At 40.4% G+C, this 25,812-nt stretch overlaps 1 protein-coding gene across 5 annotated transcripts in view; it reads left to right on the top strand.

The window, feature by feature from the left end:
* The window catches only part of DCHS2 (dachsous cadherin-related 2), a 116,321-nt gene that overhangs the window by 31,622 nt on the left and 58,887 nt on the right, over positions 1-25,812 (top strand). For all 5 annotated transcript variants that reach the window (XM_071743009.1, XM_071743008.1, XM_071743007.1 and 2 more), the window contains exon 2: positions 16,086-16,277. In XM_071743009.1, the coding sequence (XP_071599110.1) occupies positions 16,086-16,277 (192 nt within the window). The remainder of the gene's footprint in view (positions 1-16,085; positions 16,278-25,812) is intronic.

Raw genomic sequence — 25,812 nt, 5'->3', positions numbered from 1 at the left:
CTTGGACATCTATGCACATAACAAGTAAAGATGGTTTGTTTAGGACAGTTTGGGAGGCAATAAAATCCTGACCTTCAGTTGCAGGCCTATTTAATTACTGTACTTATGCTGAATCCTTCATGAGGGAAAAGAAAGGAGAGGAGAAGAAAGTACTTTTATTAGAACCTGTGGAGTTTCTGCATCTTATGCTTCAGGCTCTGGCCATTCTCCAGGAACAAGGTCCTGGACTGAAGACTGAGTTGTTCTGCTCCAGTCTGGAAGTTTTGTATCTTTATAATGTTCCTTCAAAAGCTACATTTCACTTGGAAAAGAAGGAAGGGGAAAAAAAAGGCTATAATGTGGCAAGACAAAGTAAAAAACAAGCTGTGGTTCGGTGTGGTGGAACAAATTCTTGAGGGTAAAATATGCTTGGTGTATTTACAAGTGACATGGAAACCAGTGGTGCAGAGTGGAAAGAGCACACACTGTAGCCCAGATATCTCCAGCTCTCTACGCTCCCCAGTGTCTTGTGTGGCTGAAATATAATTGTTCTGTTGTGAAAGTTTAGCTGCCGTGATTCCCATTTGTGTAGTTTAACTGGAACCAGGTCTCTGTAAGAAACTGTTAAAAAAGTTAAATGAAAAGACTGTTGCTGTGTCTCCTGGATGGCTGCTGTTGAGAGGCAGCTGCCACTCTCTGTGGAGGTATGGGAAAGGATGGGGCCAGGGCTAGGGATGAAATGTCATGGCAGATGTTGGGAAAAGAAAGCTATTTCTTTGGCCAGATGGTGAAAAGCTGTAATAAAAGCAGCTGAGCTGAACCAGCATCATGGACAGGTACCAGTAGTATGCATGGGAGATGGCAGCAACTGAGAGCAGAATCTCATTGTTCAGCAGTTTGCTGTTCTATTGGGTCTTTTTAGTCTGTCCAGAGAGGAACATCACACAACAAATTTAGCACATAGATATGACAAAACTGCAGGAATTGTAGTGGCTTAATAAGAATACTGAGCTGTTTATAGTTTAAATACCAGCTAGAAATGGTCTCATCAATTAGTCTGAGAAAATTGTAATGAGGAAATAGGAATCATCTAAAAGTAGCACATGTGATAAAGTGATTTAGAATTAGAGACATACTGTCTGAATGCTCAGGGAGGCCTCAATTCTCCCTAAGCATATGGATGTACAAATTCTGCATACATCAAGTTGGACATACACTTCTTTTTGAGTTGCTATGTTTTTAATTTTTGTTTCTGTAGAGCAGATACTGAAGAATGCTTCTACTTGCCAGCACCATCTTGCTCTTCTGATCGCTGAAGCTGAAATTCATTCCAGTTAGCTGTTTTGATCACTGAAGGGGCTACATCCAAAATGTTCAGAACCAGTCCCCAGAACAGAGTATTTCCTTTTCCTAAGAGAAAGCAAAAGACTTCAGAGAATTCTGGACCTAGCCATCTGTTTTTTATCATCTCCCACTTCAAAACGGCTCTGACTTCTGCTGTGCAAGAAGCATAGGAACAGTGTAGGACTCCAGTGTCCTGTTTGTAGCAGAATTCCATGTCAGAAAAAAAAGATGCTTCTGTCTGCATCACTGATGTGGCAAATGTATGCCCTATCAGCCTTTCTCATTTCCTCCCTGGAACTGAACCCATCTGTTGCTTTTACTAATTAAAATTTGCTGCTAGTAGACAGTGTGCTTTCCCTGAATGTTATACTCTAAAGTATTCTCTGCTGCATCCTCTGCTTGTAGATGTGCTTAAGCTACTCCCACATATGATGTTCCTTTTGTTATGTGGTGTATTTTGCAAAGGCTTAAGGTTTGCCAGGTATTAGATCATCCTGTTTAAAGCTCTCAATTCATGCAGCAAAAGGTATTGTTGAATAAAGTAAAAAGAGTTTGTAATGGGCCCGGATCCATTTGTGCTGCAGGTTTGTGGCCGTAATATTGGTTATTCTCTCCCCTTTCTTTTTACACTGACTTTGTGAGTTGGCTCTGGGTGGTTTGGGCCTGGAAACTTTTGAAACTTGGCATTTCTCAGCTCTGCAGTGGGTATGGCCCAGCAGAAGAGTCTGCTCTTGGGTTCCCATCTGAGGAAGGTCCATCAGTCATGTTGTCAAATGAAATGTGCACGTAAGGCACTATCTGGCTGTGTATCCTGACTTGCATGCCTGAAACGTGCTGGTCTTGTGGTGTTGTTACATTGCTGTGCCTGGACCTTGTGATTGGAGGGGGACTGCAGGAGAAGGAAGGCTTGGTGCATGTCGTGGGTTTCATTCAGACATCTGTCCCAACCTAGAAAGGGAATAGAGTTCCTTCTGGCCCTGAAATTCTGAAATGTAGTTACTGATCTAGATGTTAGTGTGTGCATATGAAGATCTGTAGCTTGTAAAAGGGTGTGTACACACAATTATTTTCATTACTGGTATGTGAGGATTAGTTGACACAGTAGTGTGGATAAGGTAAATTTTATTTTCCCTTCAATGAATGGAGTTTTCATTTTATGCCTGACAACTGTAATTCTCATAATACTAATTAAGATTTGTAGTTTGGTAATAATTTATGGTAAGCTCCCTCTTAGATATTGAAAGTGTTTGAAATCTCTATCTTTAGTACAGCTTGTGTGAACTTTAAAGTGGTGTTGACTCCATGATCCTTCTGCATATCATTGCTTAAACATCATGGATCACAGCTGATGTCCTTTAACTTTTTGGGAAGTTTAAGATCACACATCTACTTAGAGTACCACCTTCACATATTCAAACCTGGGCTATCTGAATAGTATTTTTAAAATATATAGCAAATTGAAGCTGAAGAAATTGCTAGTTCAGTCACACACACACTTATTGTGCACTTGGTGGGTTTTGATTTCAGACCAAATAAAGAACTAAAGGCTTCTTTTTTGTCAGACAGCATCCCAGATTTTGCTTCATGTCATGCAGTGGAGATTAAGATTTTGCATCTGCTGTTCCTTTTGATCTCTCTGATGACTTCTTATTGTTGCACAATGTAGTCTGCTAGCTTCTAAATTCTGTGCGTGGGAGACTTGTATAGAGCAAAAATAGCTAAAAACGTAGACATGCAGTCTAAGAGAGTTAGGAAACAAAATTGGTGTGTATGTGAAAATTTGATTTAGTAGGAAGGAGTGGAAGAAATGGCTCTATACTTTGTCAGGCTTCATTTCTGCATCAGTCATTAGGAGCTACATAGATCCCTTGCTAATTTTTTGGTCTACAGTGAATAAAATACAAAAATATTTTTTTTAAGTGCTGTTAATACATTATTCAAGCTGTGAGTTTGGCCATGGTTTACAGTTTCCATAAAAGCAAAAATGAACTAAGAGAGCCCTACTTGTTTCCAAATATAAATTGGCTATGATTTATAAGCCTCCAGTTGCACAAAATAAATGCTTTCCTTAGGCAGAGTTTATTCTTCTTTTTAACACTTAGGGACACAACTTTTACAGGGAATAAGTGGGAGTGCAGGCCATATGTCTAAGATGCAGTCTCAGGTGCTCACTGATGATAAGAAGATGATATTAATAGTGTGATTCTGCAGGTAAACACATTAACAGATATTCTCAAGGGGGAGAAGGCAGTAGGGGCAGCTTTCTGAAGAGATTCAGATACCAAAACCTGCAGATCATTTCCTGTGGGCTTTGCAATGGTCTGTGACTTCTGTGGATGCACAAATACCTTAAGAAGAAAAAAGCCAAAACAACCCCCTCAACAAACCAACCAAACTCTAACCTCTCCTATTTCCAGATGATATTAGGCCCTCCAACAAAATGGTGAAGTCACCACCTTGCAGACCTGGGAGGTGGAAGCAGCAGCTCATCTTTCTGTCATCCTTGCTGCAGAAGGACTTGGGAGTGTAGTTGGGCTCCAGCGTGTAAACGAGCAGTGTGAACAGTGAAAGACATTGGGTGTTTGTTATTATTTGTCAGACTATTTGAACAAGTGTTCAGATTTAGATCTCTGAAGGTGCAAAGTGATGGAAATCTTTGCCTTGTATGCTGTAAAGCCCATCTTGAAGCGATGCTGTTGGACTTCACCATGCTGATCAAAGCAGGAAATAAAAAGCCACAGAGTGATGATACTGATATTACTGTTACCTGACCTGCACAAATATCATTACAAAACCTGATTCTTAACAGATGTAAGCAAAATACCTCTGTATGAGAGTAGGTAAAATAAACAAACTTAATGACTCACGAAGCAGTCTTGTACCCACAAGCAGACTTGTAAAGGAAGTATGGGTAGAAGGAAGCCCACCATTAAGTGAAGAAATAAACAACCTGGAACAACAGGTCAAAAGCTGATGCCATCAGGAATGCAAAAGAACCTGTTTAGCTTTGATCAACTTCTTTGTTTTGGTTTTCTTGAGGTTGACTCCTCCGTGATTTATGTCAACTGACTGCTTCAGAAAGCACCCCTGTGCAATGCATAGAACAGCAACAGTTCTATTACAAACATTGGTGGGAGTGGTCTCTCAGTGGACCCTGTCTGAAATCTTCTCTGGATTCAAGCAAAGATGTACATTTTCTGAAGTAGACTCCTGCTAGGGCTCTTGGGACCAATAATGATCTCTCATAAATGTTGCTTCTTTGGTGTCAGCATCCCTCCAGTTGTCTGCTACACTATCCTTTCTTATATATTAAACTACCACATTTACCCAATGAGTGCAATAGTTTCCAAGTGTCCTTGTAAGGCAATTTAGGTAACCCATACATGGCTTTTTTTTTTTTTTACTGTAAGGATGCAATAACAAACACTTTTTCTCGCACAGAAAAATGAATGTAAAAGATTTCCTACACTGGCTGCTCATTGATCCTTACTACTGGGACTGTAGTGAACTAGGAAAAGAATTTTAAAAATAGTCTGACATAAACATTCTTGGGTTTAATTCTGTCTTCAGTTTCTTTTGGTGAAGGATTTAAGCTCTGCTCTTCTGATCGTTTCCACATTGTGGTTCCCTAAATACTTGTATCAGTAAAGCCAGGAGTATTGGTTGGACCACTGTGGTTTGTGGGCAGAAATTAGGGCTGAGAGTGGGTTTGGGACCTTGGAAAATGTTCAGACATTTAAGTTTGCAGTGTATAGGGTTGTTTTTTTTTCCTAAGTGTGCAGTTTCAGCTTGTCTTTCAGTCCAGTGCTGGAAGAGCTTTTAGGCTCTGCTTGGACTGCACTTCCCTGCCATTCCCATTTGCCCTGGGGTCAGCTGCACCAGACCTGACTTGGCTGAAAGCAAACATTGCACCAGTAATGAAGGTTTTATGATGAACTTTTTCTGGATCACTTCCCTAACCTGACACAAAGTCCAGTTGCACAAACCTGCGTGCCACAAAGGAATTGTGTCCCTGGAAGGGCCATGAAGATGATCCAAGGGCTGGAGCACCTCTCCTATGCAGACAGGATGAGAGAGTTGGGGTTGTTCAACCTGGAGAAGAGAAGTCTCCAGGGAGACCTCATTGCAGCCTTCCAGTACCTGAAGGGGCTACAGGAAAACTAAGGGGGATTTTTTACAGGTACATGTAGTGAGAGATCAAGGGGTAATGGTTTTAAGCTGAAAAAGTGTCAATTTAGGTTAGACAGTAGGAAGAAATTCTTTAGTGTGAGCGTGGTGAGACACTATCATAGGATGGCCAGAGAAGTTGTGGCTGTTCTTGGAGGTGTTCAAGGCCAGGTTGGAGGAGACTTGCAGTAACCTGGTCTGGTGGGAGGTGTCCCTGCCCGTGTAGAGAGGTTGGAACTGGAGGATCTTTAAGGTCCCTTCCAATCCAAACCACTAGATGGTTCTTTGAAGGGGCACCCAGGTGCAAGGCTGCTTATTCACCTCTGCAGTTCTTTCTCTCCTTCATACAGGACACCTGTAATTTGTCTGTCAGATACAAGAGTACAGTCAAAAGATCTTTTTTTCATTAATGTTTGGTTTTAAGGTCACATACCTACTCTGCATTCAGGATATATAATTGATCATTTAGGCTCAGCTAATATGTCACATTACAGCTTTATATATATAGTAATGATGTCGATTGATCTAAGCAAAAGATTAAAATTTTAAAAATTTAATAATACATGATGCCAATAAAAGTTGTGTTATTGATTTAGTGTTTGAAAAAAGGCATTCTAGTGGTAAAAACATATTAAACATCAAGATAGCCAGTATCTTGTCATGCTTTCTAAAGTAACTTCATAAATATAATTTTTAAATGAATCCTGACACCAAAAGGTAGAACTTGCTCTATTGCAAGATGATTAAAATAATATTTTCTGCCCTTTTTTTTTTCCTGTGTGGTAGATTTTCTAGATTATTAAACCCTTGCTTTGTGCAGTTAGCAGAGAATAGGGAAAATTTTGTGCTCTGCTGTTGCTTGGCAGAGGTACTCAGACTTGGGCCTCTGTAGCTTACTTAAAATAATGAATAGAAATGGATTTGTACTTAAACTCCTAGTGTATAACAAAGTTTTAGCATGTTATAAAAGCTAAAATTATAGCAGAGTGTGTGAGCAGCATGAACAAATGGAGCTACTTTTTACTGTAAATTAGGGGTCTTGACATTTCTGATTAAATAGAGCGCTAATTCTGCAAATAATTGCTAGTAGCTGTGAAAGTTAGTTTTTCTTTCTCAGAAATACGTTCATTCCTGGTCTTCCATTTTACATAGGCAATAAAAAGAAATGATTTTCTGTTCAGTTGCATTTGCACCATCAGAAGGAAAGCACTGGAGACCGAACAGACTGACAGAGTAAATGGTCCTTCTAGCAGATGCTTTCGGTGCTGGAACCTAAACTTCTGTTCCCAAAGCACATTTTGTAACCACTACTTTACCATGGGATAAGCAGAACTGCTGCTTGCTATGAATTTAAGACATTGACAATTATTTTGTGTATTTTATTGAATCCTGTCGGTGTATGTTGGATGTGATAAGGGTATGCCTGCCAGATTGGGTCTGTCTCCCACCCTTCTGGGTCCTGGCTAGCATCAGTGGGATTTAGCTGCTCATGCCATTATGTTGGAGGGACAGCAACAAAACTGAGGGCATGTCAGGAGCTTTTTGGGCTACGTAGGAGTGAATTGAAGCTCTGGTTTGCATGAGAGCAGGAGCTGTGGATTACTGTACAGGCTGAAGTGCCCTGTTCTTCCTAGATCTGGTCTTGGCTTGCTGGATGATGTTTGCTTTTCAGAACGAAAGCATGGTGCCATAATGTACTCCTGCTGTTTCTCCTCCAGTGATTTTTGTCTTTCTTATTCTCTATAGACTGAAAACATTAAATCTAAAGTATGTCAATATTTTTACTGGCAGATTTATCCATTGTAATCAGTTATATACATAGAAAAGCAGAGCAAGCAAAAAGCTAAAATCTCATAATCATTCCTCAAGGAAAATAATGTTTCCTTTCATTTACTTTCTCAGGACAAACACAGCATGTATGTACAAAACAATCAACATATTATTAAAAAAGATAAAAGTGTGATCTTTCATGAGAGATTCATATGTGAAATGAGGTTATTCTTATCTGATTTTAAGACCTTGTAGTTTATTAGGGCACTCACAAGCACAGAATGCATTTGCTGAAGTATTTCATAACCATTTGAGATTCCAAACCCAAAAGCTTTGTTATAATTTAGAAATTTAATCCTTACTTGAGGTTACATTGAACAGCTCATTCTACTTGCTGGCACTGACCACCACTGCATGATAACTGAGCACATCTTTGAGCTCATTGCATGCTACTTTGCACTTCCTCTCTAAGGAAGAGGAGTTGAATTCTCACTTGTTCAATTCTTGCTCTTCTGGATTGTAGGGAACTTGGAAGAAAAAGCAAATCGTTTTCCTGGCCTTTATGTTGGGGAGGGGTGAGTTGTTTGTTGTTTGTTTTTTCATCACACTAAAGGTGGTGAGTGCAGAAGGAACAAGCAGGGTGGGTGCAGGGATGAGCAGCTCTTCCTCTCCAAATTCAGTGGCATGACTACAAGGCTCTTCTTGTTTTCTAGGTGTTGTTTTTCTGGGACTTGCCTACCCATGTAATTTCTAGGGAGCCTGAACGTTATCCCTGATTATATGGCTGACATCTCCTACTGTAGGAATTGCCAAGAGTCTCTTGACACCCATAAATATGTCCAGCCCTCTCTGCTTGTGTTTAGGTTTCTGTACTTCAAAGGTTGTTAAAATTTTATTTCTGAATACTTCCAATGGGACTTGAATTAAGCAGTTTTGAGCACCTTTGGAAAACTGACGACAGTTCTTGAAGTGATGTGGGGAAGGTTAGAAGTGTGGAAAGAGGTTAGCATGGTTGTGTCTGTAGCATTTGCTTTTCTATGTTTCTGTAGTGCTTGCTGTCAGTTGTTCAGCTGTGGTGGTCTTTGTGCTTTCTTTTTTTCTTTCTTTTGGAAAGAATTCAGAAAGACTGACATTGGTCAAGACCACTGACATGACTGGCACAGTGGAGACATTTTGCCTCAGAGCAAGGACAAGGATTGAGAGTTTTGCTATTTGTTTTTTGGAGTGTATGGTACTTGTGGTGGTTGGCAAGGTGAGTGTCAATGCCAGATGTCATTTTGGTTTGCAGCTTTCCAGAGACAGCCCCATTTGCAGGTGAGGAGCAGGGCTTTCTCTGTTGTTACTTCAAGTTTTTGTTCAAGGGGAAGCTGTCAAGTCCTCAAGCAAACAGATCCTGTTCTTGAAGTCAAGGCTCATGCTTTTGTAACTTAAGCAAGTATACCAGAAGGTCCATTCCCATTTCTGTGCATGAAACCTGTGGTACCAGGGAGATGGGCAATGATGTTGAGACAGATGGTTTATATTTAATATAGTAATTTCTTGCCAAATAAGGTTACAAGTGAGAGCATTGAATTAAAGACATCTTTTGATATGTGTTCCTGGCAGCTCAAGAGCTAATCTCGCGGGCACAGTTACACCCTGACGACTCTCTTGAGAACATCAACTACCAGTAATTCCAGTGCCACTGTTCCTACAACCTTATTTTACTGCCAGCACAGGAGCCTCCCACTCCCTGTGGCCAGACCTGTACAAAGGTCTGGTATAGTGGATCTTCCAAATCCTGGTGGTCAGCCATTCTGGTGACATCTGTGGGTTGCCTGCACATGGAATTGCTGCAGTCATCTGATAGGGATCTGCTGTCAGACATTGCCATACAGCTATGAACAGACCTGGGGTCCTTCAGTCCTTTAATTGGGAGGATGCTGGATTTGGGTTGGTGATGTCTGCAGGACAGGCTTATGCTTATACCATTCAGTAGCAGCATAACTCTATCACTGAATTGTTTCCTTTCAGTTTCCTGATAGTTTCCCTATGTCCATATCACTCTGCTGTGTCCTGTCTTACATTTTGATTATGAGTATTTTAAAGTAGTGAAGTCTGTTACCCTACATTTAAATTTTCCTGAAAACTGACTGCTGGCAATTAACTCGTTTTTCATGGGATCAGTAAAACTGAAAGAATTAAACACAGATTTTTATAAGCTATGAAATCTGTATTTTGGTTAGCTGAAATCAAAGGGAGTAAACATGACAAAATATGTCGTATGGGAGCAATTCTTAAGCCATGAAAAATTGATTTAATATTTTTTTATCCTCATTTAATTACTATCAGAGATGACCACTGTCATGAGTTATTTGGCCAAACCGCCTGCTCTTTCCCATTGTAGTCCACTTTTACTCTGTCAGTCTGAAAGCCATAAAATTCATTCTGGTCACCCACATCTGAAATTCAGCATTGCAAAGCAGTCAGCTTTAAGGCTGCATAATCTAGATCCAGAAATGGGCTTTACATGGTGCATAGCCCTGGATTCTTGATCTGCACAGTTAGTAAGATTGCATTTTCTGATGTGGCTTTGTGTGCACAGGTCATCTCTCCCATTTTGCCTATAAGTTAAAATATATGCTCTGTGTTTCAAAATATATTCTGTTGTTAGAAACCAGGAAAGAAAGTAAATCAACAGACCAGAACTTTGTTTTAATCTGCTGAAATGGTGAGCTGACACAGTTAAGTATATGCTTGTGGATATTGAAGCACTGGAAACAAAAAAAATCAAAATGGGGACTTTTTAAATGAATCAATGTTTAAAAGAGTCTGGGCTTTAGGAACTGGTATAATTCCCTATAATATTTTTTTTTTTGTTATTTATTAACAATACTGTTTCATGCCTGCAAAATACATGAGCAGATTGCCCATTGCTGCAAGTTGTTATAATTCCACAAAGTGAATGGACCCATCTTAGGATTTGCCAAGTGTTTGTTTTCTATTAGCTGTAAAGTCTCTCCATACTTTCAGCATAACACTGAACAAAATATTTGTGTTCCCTCCTATTTAAGTGTATTGCCAGCATTATTTTATTCATTCAAATCTGCACGTGTGCAGTAGGATTAAAGCATACTTCTATGTGAGGTTAATAGTATTTAATTATAGTTGTTCCCTTTTAACTTATTTTCTGTGAGAAATCCCCTCTTTCCATCTGCAAAGAAAGGTGACTTATGTACTTCCAACACTGTTCTTCATCTTCTTACACCCTTTGGTGTACACCATTTTCCACCATTTTCCCCCCTCCTGCATCAGTCTGTCCACCTAACCATCACATTGATGGATCAGAATCATGGAATAGAATCATAGAAACATTTAGGTTGGAAAAGGCCTCTGTGATGATCAAGTCCAACAGTCAACCCACCACCACCATGCCCTCTAAACCAGGACCCAAAATGCCACATCTACATATTTTTTGAACACTTCCAGTGATGGTGGCTCCATTACTTCCCTGGTCAGCCTGTTCCAATGCTTGACTACTCTTTCAGTAAATAAATTTTTCCTTATAATAATCTAAATCAGATTATTATTTTTTTAATTGTTAACATAACATTCCTCTAGGTCACCTTTTTCCTCCTCCTGAGTGGAGGTCTGCATTCTGACCATTTTTTAGTTTATTAGTTGTGTCAACAGAACAGAAAAAACTTTTTCTCTGATGGATTTGATGTCCAGACAGCATACAAACAGATTTAATGATGTGGGCTACAGAAAGCATGACTGACAGAAGTGTAGCCAGTAGTGGTCCATACCATTACTTTTTTTGTCTTTCAGAAATCTTCCTTGGGGAAATACTTCGTCCTGTCTTTCTGTATTTCCCAGGTTTACACTCCTTAATAACACGAGTCTTCAACTTAGTGTATTGAAAACATATTTGGTAAAAGAATTAGAAAGGCCCTGTGAACGTAACCCTTCTTTATTTCCCTCTTTCCTTCTAGATCCCAAACCCATACCCAGCCTAACTTTCAGAACAGATGTGTCACAGTTCTTGCCTCCTGCATCTCCAGTGCATATAAATTCTTTCAGCTCTATCACCTCTGTGGCATTGCTGACATAGAAAACTCTTGATCAATCCACTGTAAAAATTCCTGCTGCTGCCTTCATTTCCTCCTGTTTGGACTGCTGTAATTCACAGCTCTCAGGCACTTAACTGCTGTAATACTCTGCAGGACTGGTACTACCACAGTATGCTACCATAACCTGACATGTTTTGGACTGTGACTACTGCATGCTTTAATTTCTATAATCTGTGGTAACTTTTTCCCTTCATCTATATCTGAGAATGAGAGTTTATTAGCCTGTTTTCACTGGCTTCATCCTCCTAAATCAGTTTGCATTGATAGTAGCTGATTGCTCCCCTGACATCAAGTGTTGTGCCATTCAACCTCAGTTTCATCTGCTCCAGTAAATTTTTCATTTACTTTTAATTCCCGATCAAAGATTCCGTGGGCAAAATTACTGAGTGATTAAAAAAAAAAAAAAAAAAAAAAAAGACAATTAAATGGATAGAAATGGAATGCATGTAAAAGACTGCAGTGGGGAGAAAGAGAATATTTTCATTAATGCAGAAATTGTTATCACCTATTTCTGCTGCCTGATAGATAATTAAAGTAATTGAGTTGATCACAGGCCTTCAATTTTGTATAGCTTTGAATGGAAGCATTTTTAAATTCATCAGTCATTATTCCTTTGCATGTACTGCATGGACTGCATAATTTATGAGAAAGAAAAAAAAAAAAGTTACTGGACTTAATAGACTGAACTTCTAACAATACCCTTGAATTTCACAACAATAATTAATCCCCCACACTCAGCTGCAGACATAAATGTTAGCATTTATGTGTGTAACTCCATGCTGGCACTGGGAGACAGAACCTATCAGTATTTATCACCTGCATTAGATTTCAGACACAAGAAATAAATCGAAATCATTTTCTTAAAAGGGCCAAATGAATTACTGTTCCATGGCATCAGGGTGGCAGAGTAATGAGGGCACACTAGGCTTATGTTTTGGTATTTTTTATGACAGAAATAAAAAAGTACAAGGCTGGTGAAATACATGTGTTGTAGACTTGATATACAGCTGTGAAGCATTGTTAGGGCTGGTTCTTTGTTCTGCTGAAGCTGAGTGTGAGTTTTGTGTTGAACTTACCCAGAATGAGTGGTTGGGCTGGGGTCAGGAGGGGCTGCCCATTGCACCCTGTGCTGCAGCTGTGGGATGCAGCCTGTAAGGGGATGAGAGGAACTTGGAGGTCTTTGTGAGCACAGGTCTCCCATGGCTGTTTGCAGGACCAGACTCTGGTATAATGGTGTTCAGAGAACATTTTGGGGTGGAGGGATAATGCATAGAATGCATGGTACAGTTACAGTGATACCTCTTTTGAAACACAGAAAAACTTGAGCACCTGATAGAGAAGTGGAAAACTCCACGTGGTGCTTAAAAACAAAAAATCAAAAACACAAGCAGAAAAAAAAATTGAAATAATGCACGGATCTTTGAGACTATCTGTCATTTTAAAATTCTGATGGAAGTAACTGGTCTAGAAGAACTTTTACCTTTATAACTTGCCTTGGCAATTTTTACATAGTTTCCCTTTCCCCACGTCTATACTTTTCTACCTTTCCAAGCCATCTTTTTGTTCATTTGGTTTTAATTCAGTCCCAGTTCATCTTAATGCCAAAGCAATTCCTCTGTGGACAAAGAAGTGAGTGTGTAATGAAGGCACTGAGTGGTTCTTAAGGCCCTGTTTGTAGTAGTAGAAAAAGCAGCCAAGGGCTGTTCTGGGACTCTAAGGCCAAATGACCTGGCACAGCTTGTGTCATGCAGCTAAATGAATGTACATCTCCAAAACAGAATGACCTCATCCCAACTTATTGCTAGGAATAATCCCTGGCCCATCTTGCTTGGTCTTTCTTGAAACTAAAGAATCTAAAGCCGTGCCAGCTGTTTTTTACTACGGGGTGGTGTGTGCACACCTCTGCCTCTGCCTTGTGGGTGTTTGATGGCTGGGGGTCTCACCTTTCCAAACTGGGCCAGGTGCAGTTGATGACTGGCACTGGTCTTTCCTGTGTACTCCCACCAGTTTTCATTTTCAAGCTTTACATAAGATTTCCAAAGCTTTGTTAAGGTCTCCAGGGACTGTACTTGCACAGGTAGGCTGATGGAAAATACAGGATTTATCATCTTCAAAGAATACATAGAAAATTAATCCAAATGAGGAGGAGAAATCTTTTCAGTATCTCCAATAGTGACAATATAGAGAGCTAAAAATACTGGCTTGCTCAATACATGCATATTTTTAGAAATTATTATCTTTTGAGATGTTTGTAAATTTAGGTGAAAACTTGCAAAACCCAGCACAAAACGTTTTGTTATCAGAGATCCTAGCACAATAAAATTAAAGACACAATACAGAAAACTATTCTGTTTATCAGATACTTATTTAACCTGTTCAGCAAGCAAATGTTACCCACTCAAGTATCCTTTTGACTTGATTTTTGGTGGCAGGAGAAGCAGCACAGTTGGATCACAGTGCTGGCATGGTTAGCAGCTCATTCCTCAGCCCCAGAGGGGATGGAGGGGCCTTAGGAAGTCTCTGGCACAGCCCCGGCTGCTCAGGGATGTCTCCAGTTGGGTCACAAAACTCTGAGGATGAAGACACCATCCCAGCTGGGCAGGCAGTGTCTTCTAGTGCTGAATCATCTCTTCAGAGCAGAAATACTCTCTTAGGTCCAGCCAGTACCTCTCACTCTGCAGCCCTGGGACCAGTGTTCCCCATCTCCTGCCCTGCACCTGAGGAGAGAGTCTGAGTGCTGCCTGACCTTTAAACCCTGTCCCAAACCTTCTCCAGGCTAATCAAGCCCTGTTCTCTTAGCCTCTCTTCTGAGGCACTTATATATGGTAATGGCAAAGCCTGTTGCTATGGAAACATTTACTGAAATATTTTAAATGTTATGTTGATTTCTGTCATTCACACGAGACTCAAAATAAAGGTTTTTAGTGTTGGAAAAAACTTTCAGGTATGTTCTGTGCTAAAATCTAAAATCACCTGATAGTTTTTAATTACTAGGGGTTTTTTAATGCTTTCTGGTGTAGTCACTGTCTTCATCACAGACTGAGCTGAAGAACATTGACCTCCTACCCTTTGTGTAATATCTTGTGAGTGATGCAGCATGTGGAATGTCACCCCAGGTTTTCACAGGCTTCTGAAAACATCTTCTACACATCTAGTATATTGGTCAAGTCTGATTGATTGGTAACCACAGAAGACTAAGCATAGCTGGAAAGAAAGGCAGAAGAACATGTGTTTCTGTTTGGAAAAAGCCATTTTGTGCCCTGGATCAGGCTCCCCCCCTACCCTATAGCTACCATGGCCCTGCTCCAGCCTCTGACCATCACCTACAGTGGTCTTCTCCTGCCACCTGCTTTCCTTGTCAGCAGTACTCAGTATGTGTGTATGGATAACATATTTATATTTCCCATTTGATGCTGGTTGGTTGCAGAGGAATCTCCATATGAAGGAAGTATTTTTTTAAAGTCCTTACAGCATTTATTTGGGATTTATGGCAGAATTAATCCAACTTTTTAGATATGCTTAATATAATTGAAGAGGTGTTTGTCATTCAGTTATAGCTACATACAAGACTATACCAACAAGGTAATTTAAATCTCTCATAGGGACTCTCTGCAGTCTTTGCATCTCTTGCTTGTGCTGAGCATGCATGTGAAGGTCACGTTTGTGTTGGTGAAGCTCTGGCTCCTTGTAGAGATAACTGTAGAATAAAACCTATCCAGTCCTTGACTTGTATTTATCACCAGGGCACTGAGCCTTCTTTCAAATGAGGTACAAAGTTTGGCTCTGGGAGATCTTTTAGAAAATGCTTTTGGTAAGAACAGCCTGCAGCACTTTTCTGATCTACATGTGATGTGGTTTTCCTAAGAGCTACTTCCACTGGTGGGAAAAATAACACAGAGAGAAAGTAGCTTAAAGCATGGCCCCACTACTGTCCAAAGGAGGGCAACCAGGCTGGTGAAAGGACTCGAGCACAGACCCTATGAGGAGAGGCTGAGGGAGCTGGGGGTGTTCAGCCTGGAGAAGAGGAGGCTCAGGGGAGACCTCATCACTCTCTACAACTCCCTGAAAGGAGGTTGGAGCCAGGGGGGATTGGGCTCTTTTCCCAGGCAACTCTCAGCAAGACAAGAGGGCACGGTCTCAAGTTGTGCCAGGGGAGGTTTAGGTTGGACATTAGAAAGAATTTCTTTACAGAGAGGGTGATCAGACATTGGAATGGGCTGCCCAGGGAAGTAGTGGATTCTCCGTCCCTGGAGATATTTAAAAAGAGACTGGATGTGGCACTCAGTGCCATGGGCTGGGAACCACAGGGGGAGTGGATCAAGGGTTGGACTTGATGATCTCAGAGGTCCCTTCCAACCCAGCCAATTCTATGATTCTATGATTCTATACCATGCCTTAATGCCACCAGCTTCTCCAGCCACAGGAAATCCACTTGATTGATTTAGTTATTGACAGATAAACAAGTAATGTTACAGAGGAGGTCTGATTGATCTCACATGTTGAGATAATTGCACTGTCAGTAGCTGAGTCATTATTTTACACACTGCTAACAGACAGCTTAGGTAGCAGAGCATGGTTGTGTTTATTGTTTCTATGCACATTTGCTTTTAAAAGACAAAGAGGTATCTTTAGAGCAATAAGTCTGGGTTTTTTTAATGAACAAGTAATGGTTTTGCTGGTTTCATTTTTATCTCTGTTGTTGTTTCGCTGCAGGTGAAGGCAACAGATGCAGATGCCGACCAGTTTGGTGAAATTGAGTATTTTCTTTATGATGGGTTCCATTATTATGAAAAATCCAAAGCATTCCAGATAGATCCACGTACTGGTCAGATCTGTGTGTCTCAAGACATCGACAGAGAAGGAGATCCAACCACTTATGATCTCTTAGTAAAAGCTACGGATGGGGTAAGTTTTGCCCTTCCATACTGCCAGAGTTGTGGTTGCACTTGCAAATTTGAACGTGCTGTATATTTTTAAAGGAGAACAGGGCATGTGCAAATGGCATGATTTTGAATACTTCTTACTCCTAGAGAGGGCAGAATGCGATACTTCACAAAGCTTAAATTTGGACCAAAATTGTTAAAATTGTCTGTGAAATAAAAAATCACTTCCAAACAAGTTATTGAAAAACATTTTTAGGACGTGTTTAGTCTCTGCTTGCTTTCCTTCCCCTCTTGGAAACCACTGGTCTCCAAGTAACCTCTGCTCCCTACTTTCTAGATGGCTACAGCAGTAATAAACCACTAACCTTGGGCTAGTGGTTTATTAACTGTGTGCCTACTGGGGGTGCCAGGGGTTTTCCTTGATAACTTATCTCATCCTTTCTAGCCAGCTGGTGCCATTGCTGCTGCTGCTGTGGCTGGGTGCAGCCCCACTTCAGAGGAGGAGCTGATACTTGGAAGTGGTGTTCATGGTGCAGGGTAGCTCTCTGTGCCTAAAATAGCCCATTCCAGATCTCTGTTTGGCAAGGAGAGTGAGGAGACATTTGTATTGCTGGGAACATGTGGAGATGCCTGGGTGGTCTCCTGGGTTCCCTGTAATAGAAAATTGTGGTAACCTGACTTCTGAAAAGGACTGGAAGAAAATAATTTCTGGGTTCATTTTGTTATGAAAGTATCCAAAGGGTATTTTGACAGGACCAGAAGGAAACCAGCAGGTACCTTTATTCATAATTAATAATATTATTAATAAATTAATATTTTTATTATTATACATAAGTTCACTTTATTCAGCTTTAGTAGTGAACTCTGAACAGGCTGAAGGAAAGGGTTACTAGTTGGTTGTAAATGTTAAAATTAAGATAAGGAGTCTTTAAAAATTACTGATTCATGTAATTCAGGCCACATTTTGCACATTAAATGACATCAGCTTACACACTCTTCATTTCATACTGTGGACATTAATCTTGAATTTAATATCTTGTCCTAAGCATGTCAAATACATTTTTTTTTAATGCAGTTGTGCTAGAAAGGCTATATTTTTCATAAAGGTCTCTGCTTTTTGTTATGGTACACTGAAGAAACTTGGTGAACTCTAACTTCTATATTAATAAACAGATATCTTACATAGCTGCAGTTGATGTTTGGTGCTAATTGTTGCATTTTGAGAATGTTGTGGCTGAGGGTATATTTGTATGCAAATGTTGAATTTGTATATATGTGGATATATGAACAGTGCCTTTAGCAGTGTGCCTATTTTTCCTCATAGATTTCTTTTGAGGTGAAATGGTTATACAAGAATATAGTTTTGATTGTGCTCTTGTTTCATGGTAGGATCTTATTTGAACATCTAAGAATTCACAAATATAGATCTTTTTGTTAGGATTGTGTCTGTAATCTCTCCAGCAGAAATAAGCCTGTGTCCCCCTTTTAGATATTCTCTGATTTATGATTGCTGTCTTCAAAATTCCTTTCTAGGCACAATTTTATAGAATAAGCCTGACTATAGAGTTCCAAGTCTTGAAGAATAAAACAGTCAATATTACAATGTATAACAGAAAATGAGGTATTCTGCTGTAGTTTATCACTTCATTTTTTCTCTGCTATACATGGTTTGAAGATGTATAAATGTAAAGGGCACATGGACATATCTAAAATATGAAGGTTACTCTTATTAATAAAGGGTAAGTGAAATCTGGACAATAGCAGTGGAATTCTGACAAATTCCTTAGGTGTCCTGTCTGGTCCAGAAAATTATTTTGAAAATGTGAAAGAAAATGGGTTTATATGAAAAAAGCTTGGTGTAATTTTTGGTTAAATTATTGCTCTAGTGATAAATCTTACATAAAGAGGTAAAGGAAAAAGCCAATGCATTGAAACTATAAAGTATTTCATTTAAAAATTTATCTGTGCTTTATCTTCTTTTAGGAGTCTTGTGTTTTCAGAAGTTCAGTAATGGGGAAAATTCAATTTTTGGTTGTGTTTTCTGTGACAGGCAGGACTTGATCTTTTTACTGGAACTCAGCACTTTGTAGACCCCATTGATTTCTCTTCTAAAAATTAGCTTATCTGGCACGCAAATACTAAAGCACCTAAATTGAATATTTATTACAAATTTTTAGTATGTGTGAACTTATTCTGAGCCACTTTCCACTTTTGCAGTGAAATTGTAATAGGTTATTTTATCTCTCTGCATTCTGCTGCTGATTTTGATGGATTCAAGACATTAGGTGTGAGTTTCAAAGTAGAGGCTGTGATCAGGGGAGAAATGTGTACAGAAGAGACTCTGAAGGGTCACTGTTGACAAAGAGGAGGGAGAGACATGGAAAGGAAAGAAAATAGCAAAGTTAATTAGAAATGAGGAGTTAAAGAAGGTATTTTCCAGGTGGTGCTGTTTATCTTGCAGCAAAAGGATCAGGTTCCCCCACCTGTTCATGCCTTCTCCATTACATGGCTTTGGAAGCTTGTTGGTTGTGTCTTTTATGAACTATGTAGAAAGAGTAATGAGAGAACTGCAGATGAATTTAAGAGCTCATGGAGAGGCAAGTTGAAAGCAGATTCTGTTAAACTGATGTCAAATAAACATCCTGTGAGATCTTGTGGGAGAGATTGTGGTGGTTAAGTGTGGGCAAGGCTGATGGGAACAGCTGGCAATGCTGATTTTGGTCCTGGCATCACTTACTTCACATACATATTTGGTGGTACTCCTTAAAAGGCTTTTACATGAAAATAAATCATTTCACTAGGTTTATAGAAAGGTGTTTGCACTGAATCTCACACTATTTGCCTTCTGAACTGTTGGCAGATTGAGAGCTGCTCCATCAGTGAGATGACCCTCCTGGATTCACATGCCAGCTGTGCCTGGGACACCCTTCATTCATACTGCACCCTCAGTCACAACAGCTCTATTTCTTCACTTGTGACAGATCAGAGGCAGTTTCAGAAGGCATTTTGGGGCCTTTGAATTTAAAGTCAGCTGAAAATGTCTTGCAGTGTTGTTAAAGTAGGATTTTTTTTCTCTCTGGAGAGAAAAAAGGAAAATCAGATGAAGGTATGTTGCTTGGGGAACATCCACAAACACTTGAGAGATTTAGGTGAAGCATACCATAAAAATCAAGTCTTTCAAGGAAGAAAATGCAGAAAAGCAGAAACTTTTTTTGGTTTTGAATATGTGACCTGAGTCTGGTGTGTTTGAATTCCTTTGTTTGGCTTCTTTGTATTGCTTTCACAATGTCACAAAAGGACAATCCATTGTGTGTTTCTCCCCATTCACTTGGGAGTTTCTTAATCTTACAAAATCTTCCTTTATGCTTGTTTTGTGCACTTCTGCCTTGGAGAGTTTTAATGTGAATTAATTTTCATGGGGGAAACCTTTTTTTAATTTTTTTTTTTAACAGCACTAGAATTTTGCTGATGTACAATGGCAAATTTTATTGCTATGCAGCATGCATAATTCAATCTTTTCGTTCATTCATTTGCCTTTTTATGCACCTTTCTTGCAATCAATAACTCCAATAATGCCTGCAGACAAACCAGTGACATTCCAGAGAAGTTTAGTGGGAATAATGCTAATTTAAATTCTGGATGGTGGCATCTGTACTATCTGCTTACAGTCAATGGTTGTCTGGTCTTAAAAGTCAAAGTCTAAGTTCACAGAATCACAGAATCATCTGGGTTGGAAGGGACCTCTGAGATCATCAAGTCCAACCCTTGATCCACTACCGCTGCAGTTCCCAGCCCATGGCACTGAGTGCCACATTCAGTCTCTTCTTAAAAACCTCCACCTTCCTGGGCAGCCCCCTCCAATGCCTGATCACCCTCTCAGTAAAGAATTTTTTTCCTAATATCCAACCCAAACCTCCCCTGGCAGAGCTTAAGTCCATGCCCTCCTGTCTTACTGAGAGCTTCTTGGGAAAAGAGACCAACCTCCCCCCTGGCTCCAACCTCCTTTCAGGGAGTTGTAGAGAGTGATGAGGTCTCCCCTGAGCCTCCTCTTCTCCAGACTGAACACCCCCAGCTCCCTCAGCCCTTCCTCACAGGACTTGTGCTGGATCCCTTCACAGCCTCCTTGCTCTTCTCTGGACCTGCTCCAGGACCTCAATCTCCTTCCTGAACTGAGGGGCCCAAAACTGGACACAGGACTCGAAGTGTGGCCTCACCAGGGCTGAGTACAGGGGCAGAATCCCTTCCCTGGACCTGCTGGCCACACTATTCCTGATACAGGCCAGGATGCCATTGGCCTTCTTGGCTACCTGGGCACACTGCTGGCTCATGTTCAGCTTCCTGTCAATCCAGACTCCCAGGTCCCTTTCTGCCTGGCTGCTCTCAGCCACTCTGTGCCCAGCCTGGAGCTCCCCATGGGGTTGTTGTGGCCAAAGTGCAGGACCCGGCACTTGGCCTTGTTGAACCTCATCCTGTTGGAATCAGCCCAACTCTCCAGTCTGTCCAGGTCCCTCTGCAGAGCCTTCCAGCAGCAGACATCTCTGTAGGTAACACAATGCATGGACCAGCATAGCATCTCTCTTTGTAAGTGCAGCAAGAAATTCCAAAAACTGTAGAGCACATGCAAGGTGTTTACTACTCCTGCATGGGCAGGGACACCTTCCACTAGACCAGATTGCTCAAAGCCCCATCCAACCTGGCCTTGAACACTTCCAACACTTCAACAGATTCTTTGGGCAGCCTGTTTCAGTCGCACCACCTTCAGAGGAAATAATTTTTTCCTAATGTCCAGCCTAAATTTCCCCTCTTCAAGTTTGAAATCATTGCCCTTTGTCCTCTCTCTACACACCTGTGCAGAAAGCCCTACCCCAGCTTTCCTGTAGCCCCCTTCAGATATTGGAAAGTCACTGTAAAGTCACTTCAGAACTTCCTCTTCTGCAGGCTGAACAATCCCAGCTCCTGTAGCCTGTCTTCACAGGGCAGGTGCTCCAACCCTCTGATTGTTTTAGTGTGTCTCTTCTGGACATGCTCAAGGAGCTCTGTGTCCTTCTCATGTTGGAGACTCCAGAACTGGGCACAGTACTCCAGGTGGGGTCTCACAAGAGCAGAGTAGAGAGGGACCTCCCCTGTCCAACTGTCTGTGGGTTTTTTCATGCAGCCCAGGACCCAGTTGGCTTCCTGGGCTTCAAGCACTCACTGACAGAGTTGTTTGTGATCACATCTGTACTGTGTGCTGAAGATTATCACATATTAGTTCACTCAGAATTCTGTGCTTCCCTACACAGATGGATGTTACCCCTTTTTGTTAGGAATCAGTCCTTCAAAATTCATCTTATATGCCTTGAGAATGTTTGCATGGGCAATTGAAGTGCAAAAATGTGAAAAGCTTAACAAAGAGAGGAAAGACTGAGCTTTTAACTTCACATATTGTGCATAAACCAACCTTTCTGTCAGAAGACACTTGGCTAAAGCTGTCACATGGTACTGACTCCAATACTATGCCTGGGTTTCTTCAAACCCATGTATTTTGTATGTAATTGAATGTAAAGACATTCAAGGTCTTTTGCTTAGAACAGGAGACTTACCATACTGAGGAACAAGTTAGTAAGCAGTTCATTGGAGTAGTAGGAGTAGCCACATGATGCTGTTTCCTTTAAAAAAAAACAGAAAAATAAATAGGCATAAATCCCAATTTGATGTGATGAGATTTGTGGAAGTTTTATCACAGAAAGAAGAGCCCAGCCTTGGGCTCCAAGGCTGAAGTGTAATGATACATTTTGGGGTAATTTATAGTGTATTCTACCTTCCTTCAATTTGCATCACTCACAGCAGATCATGAAATTGTCTGTCAAAGTATAGTATGGTGGCTTTTGTGTTACTGTTTATATTTAAATGTGTACCAGAATAATTTATTAAACTTACAAACTCTGCCAGTTAGATAAGTTGGTATTTATTTAGACTCCCAAGGGCTTCTAATTGTGCAGAAACATTAGTGCCTCTCTTGCTGCCTTTCTGCATAGCAGAACACTTTGTTCTTCATCTCTTTTTGCTAAACCACATTGCTTGTCCAGTTTTGTCTCTTTTACACTGAAGCCATTGAAATGTAGAGATAAGAGCTCAAAACTCACAGGCAAAGCTTCTGAAGAAGCTAAGGCTGTGCTCAGTATCGCTTCATTTTGATAACATTGCAACTTGAAGGCAATGTATCTTCTAGGTTTAACACACACAAAAGAATCTACATCTTTATGTTAGAGATCCTTTATATCATAGCTTAGTTTGGAACAAAAATCTGGCAGCAAAATTCACTGACTAAAATGTTGGAGGTTCTCAAGGAAATCTTGATGGATTCATAAGCATTTTACAGCACTGAGGTGAAGAAATGCAGCTATTTGAAGCAGCACTATTTCTACTTACTAAGCTAGGAAGTCTCTCATGCCGAAGGCAGTATAAATTTTTTTTTGAGTCATAACAAAGAGGTGTACTAATAATTATATATTTTTTCACAAATTTACTCCTGACAGAGTAAAAAAAATATTAGTTGCAGTATTTTGACTTGGTGGTAGTTTCTTATGTCCCACTTTTGGTTCATGGGACACATAACTCTCAGGATTCTGAAAAATAACTCATAATTGGGACTTTTTGTTGCACCAAACAGCCCAACAGTAATTAAAAATACTTTTTTTAGGAAAGGGAAGGGTGAAAGAAAGGTATTTCAAAACAGACAGCTCTGGCTTCCTGCTGCTTGTAACACGTTTTGACAAATGTAATTTTTTGTCAGCAACAGACTTGTTTAAAGCAGCCTTCATATTTTGGAAGATTTACTATGTTGTACTTGCTTCTGAGTAGATAATATATATTCATATGGTTAGAAATAGAAACAGCTTATTTCTTCTCAGTTGGGATGATACTTAAAAATGTTCATAGCTGGAACAAGAACTGGGTGATAATCAGTTAATACTGTACTTGACTTGTGTAAGGGAATAAATGGCTTCTCCTGTAAAAGAAGGAACTTTCTCCATCATAAAATTGTGTGTCTTATGAGAAATTAGGAAGGTCTCCTACTTTGTTTCCCTTATAAACCTAGAATTAATCTGTCTCCAAAGAGTTTTCAGTCTTTACATAACTCCATAGAATAAAAACAAATTGGCTGGAGAATGAGGGGGGGTTTGTCTGTTTAGCAATATGAAACTTGGAAGAAACAATTTAACACAAGTTCTGATGAGTTTTTGCAGCTTGGTTTCATGCTGTTCCAAACTTCACCTTGTTTAGATGCTTTTTATTCTTGACTTCACTTCCTCCTTGTCCCTCTTCCCTTAAAATTATTGTTTCTGACTTCCGTCCTAAAGTACCTGAAAGCTGTGGAGCTACAGAGCATCTTTTGACAGTGGGTTTGAACAGAGCTCATAGGGCAGCTCCCCTTTTAAGATTTCCTTCCTGTGGAAATCTAAGTGTTGGGGAAGGAACTTACCCTGAAGTGGGGTAGGGGTGTTGGCAGTGAGCCCACTGGATCTGCACATCTTCCCTTCCTCACATCAGCAGGGAGCTGTCTCAGTTGTTTGAGGCTGGTTCTAGCCCAGCACCCTGCACAGTCCTGGTCCTCAGGTGCATGTCCTGGCTGCCTCCATGGCAGTGTGAGCCCTGGAAGAATGCCATGCCTTATTTTCTTTGGAAGAAAGCCCAAGCACACCCAGAGGATGTGGGCCAGATCTCCTGGACTGGTGAAACGTAGATGGATGATGCACAAAACCATCTTAATTTGCCACATACTTGAGCTTTCATAGGGATGTCACTGCCACCCTGCAGATGTTTTATGATTCCCTGGAAGAAAAAAAGAAACAAGCCAGAACAAAGCAAAAATCCCTATGGAAAGGGGGGGTGGAAGTGGGGAGAATGCTGATAGTATTTTTGTCCAGAAGTAGGTCCTGATGTGTAAATGATAAGCAAACCTTCAAGAATAGTCTTGGGGAAGACTGTTGTGTTGTAAGGCAGGTCTAAAGGTGAAGTATCCAGTCTGAATCATTGGGTAGTTTTGTGAAGATCATGCTTAAAAATAACTGGCATGAACATTTGGGTTGCAGAAATATGCAACCTAGCTATTTTTTTAATATTATAGCTACTCTGACCTCAAAATTAATTTTGGACTTGCTTAGCATAGCCTGTCACGTGTCCACAAAAGCATCTGATCTGTGCCAGCAGTTTCAGCAAGTGATAAATTGGGACAAGCAGCACTCAGCATGACTTTGAAGAGCACTGGATTAGTCCTGAGGCTGTATGGTAACGTACTGCACCTGGCATGTGCAAGACATGCACACGTGTGCTTCTCTGGGGCTTTGTTGTGCACCTCAGTGCCCCAGCATCCACTATCAGCTGTGCAACAAATAGAACTGCTTTCTGTTAAAAATGTCAGTAGTTGTTATGGTTGTAAAAAACCTTGGAAATACAAATCCCTCCAAAGTGATGGTGGGGTCTACAGGGGGTGTGAGGCAGTGCCTCTGAGAAGTAAAATGCCATTTGTTTCATTCCGGGTGCTGTGGGCATTTCATTGCTCACAGAACTGTCTTTTTTTTCCAGATTGTCACAAAATTCAGTGTTTGGCAATGGCAAATTGTGATTTTGATAAACCAGCTTGCAGTTACTCCTTGCTTCTCAGGTTTCAGTGCAGCACAAGGCCAGACACGGTCCTGTGGCTGCCCAAGTGCTATTTCAGTAGACTTTTGATGGGCACCTGTGTCAGGAGCTTCAGCCATGGGGAGAGCAGTGCTGGGGTTGTGGAGAGGTATGATGGTGAAACTGGGACCAGGGCCTGCCTGTTTTCCTAGTTCTTTATGCAGGGAAAAGAAACAAGAACAGAGAAGCTGAACCAACTTCCCTAAAAGGCACAGTGAGACATCTTTCCCTGCAAAATCACAAATGCACTTCAACTAATTGTACATAATTAATTATACATCTTACAGAAATAATTTCAGCTTTGTGCTTCAGTCGAATTTGGGATTGTTCTCTCTCTGTGTACAGGAAGTGGAGGTGTGGATACATAGACACACTGGCATGCATATATAATTATATGCATTATATATATATAATTATATATATACACACATATATATATATACACATAAATATATGTGTCTCACTTTTAAATTTGAAAGACTCATATAAGAAAGAAGTTCCTTCTGCTTTTCTGGAGAACCACAGTTACTTGAGGGGCATGTGTTTCAGGGACAGAAAGCCCTGATTTCTCTGCAGAAGTGATGTTTAGGGGATTACAGTAAATGCAAGTGAGTGTAAACTAGCAAGGATTTGACATGTGTAGTACTCATTAGTTAAACAAAAATATCTTTGTGTTCTGGCCTCACCATTCTAACAAGTTGAATTTCTTTGTGTACTTGGTCAGTTAGCTCACTTGAGGTGTTCTGAGCAGTAGCTTGCCTAAATGCACTATCTTGGGGTATTAAAGATATGCTAAGTGGTTTTTAACAAGTATTTTCATTTCTCAGTAGTGCATGTTGAGTTTCCTAGTGACTGGAAGCCAGATATACATCATTCTATTGTGTACACTTTTA

The sequence above is a fragment of the Heliangelus exortis genome, chromosome 4 (genome assembly GCF_036169615.1).
Source record: "Heliangelus exortis chromosome 4, bHelExo1.hap1, whole genome shotgun sequence".
In the NCBI taxonomy this organism is placed as follows: domain Eukaryota; kingdom Metazoa; phylum Chordata; class Aves; order Apodiformes; family Trochilidae; genus Heliangelus; species Heliangelus exortis.
This window is presented reverse-complemented; position numbering and strand designations above follow the sequence as displayed.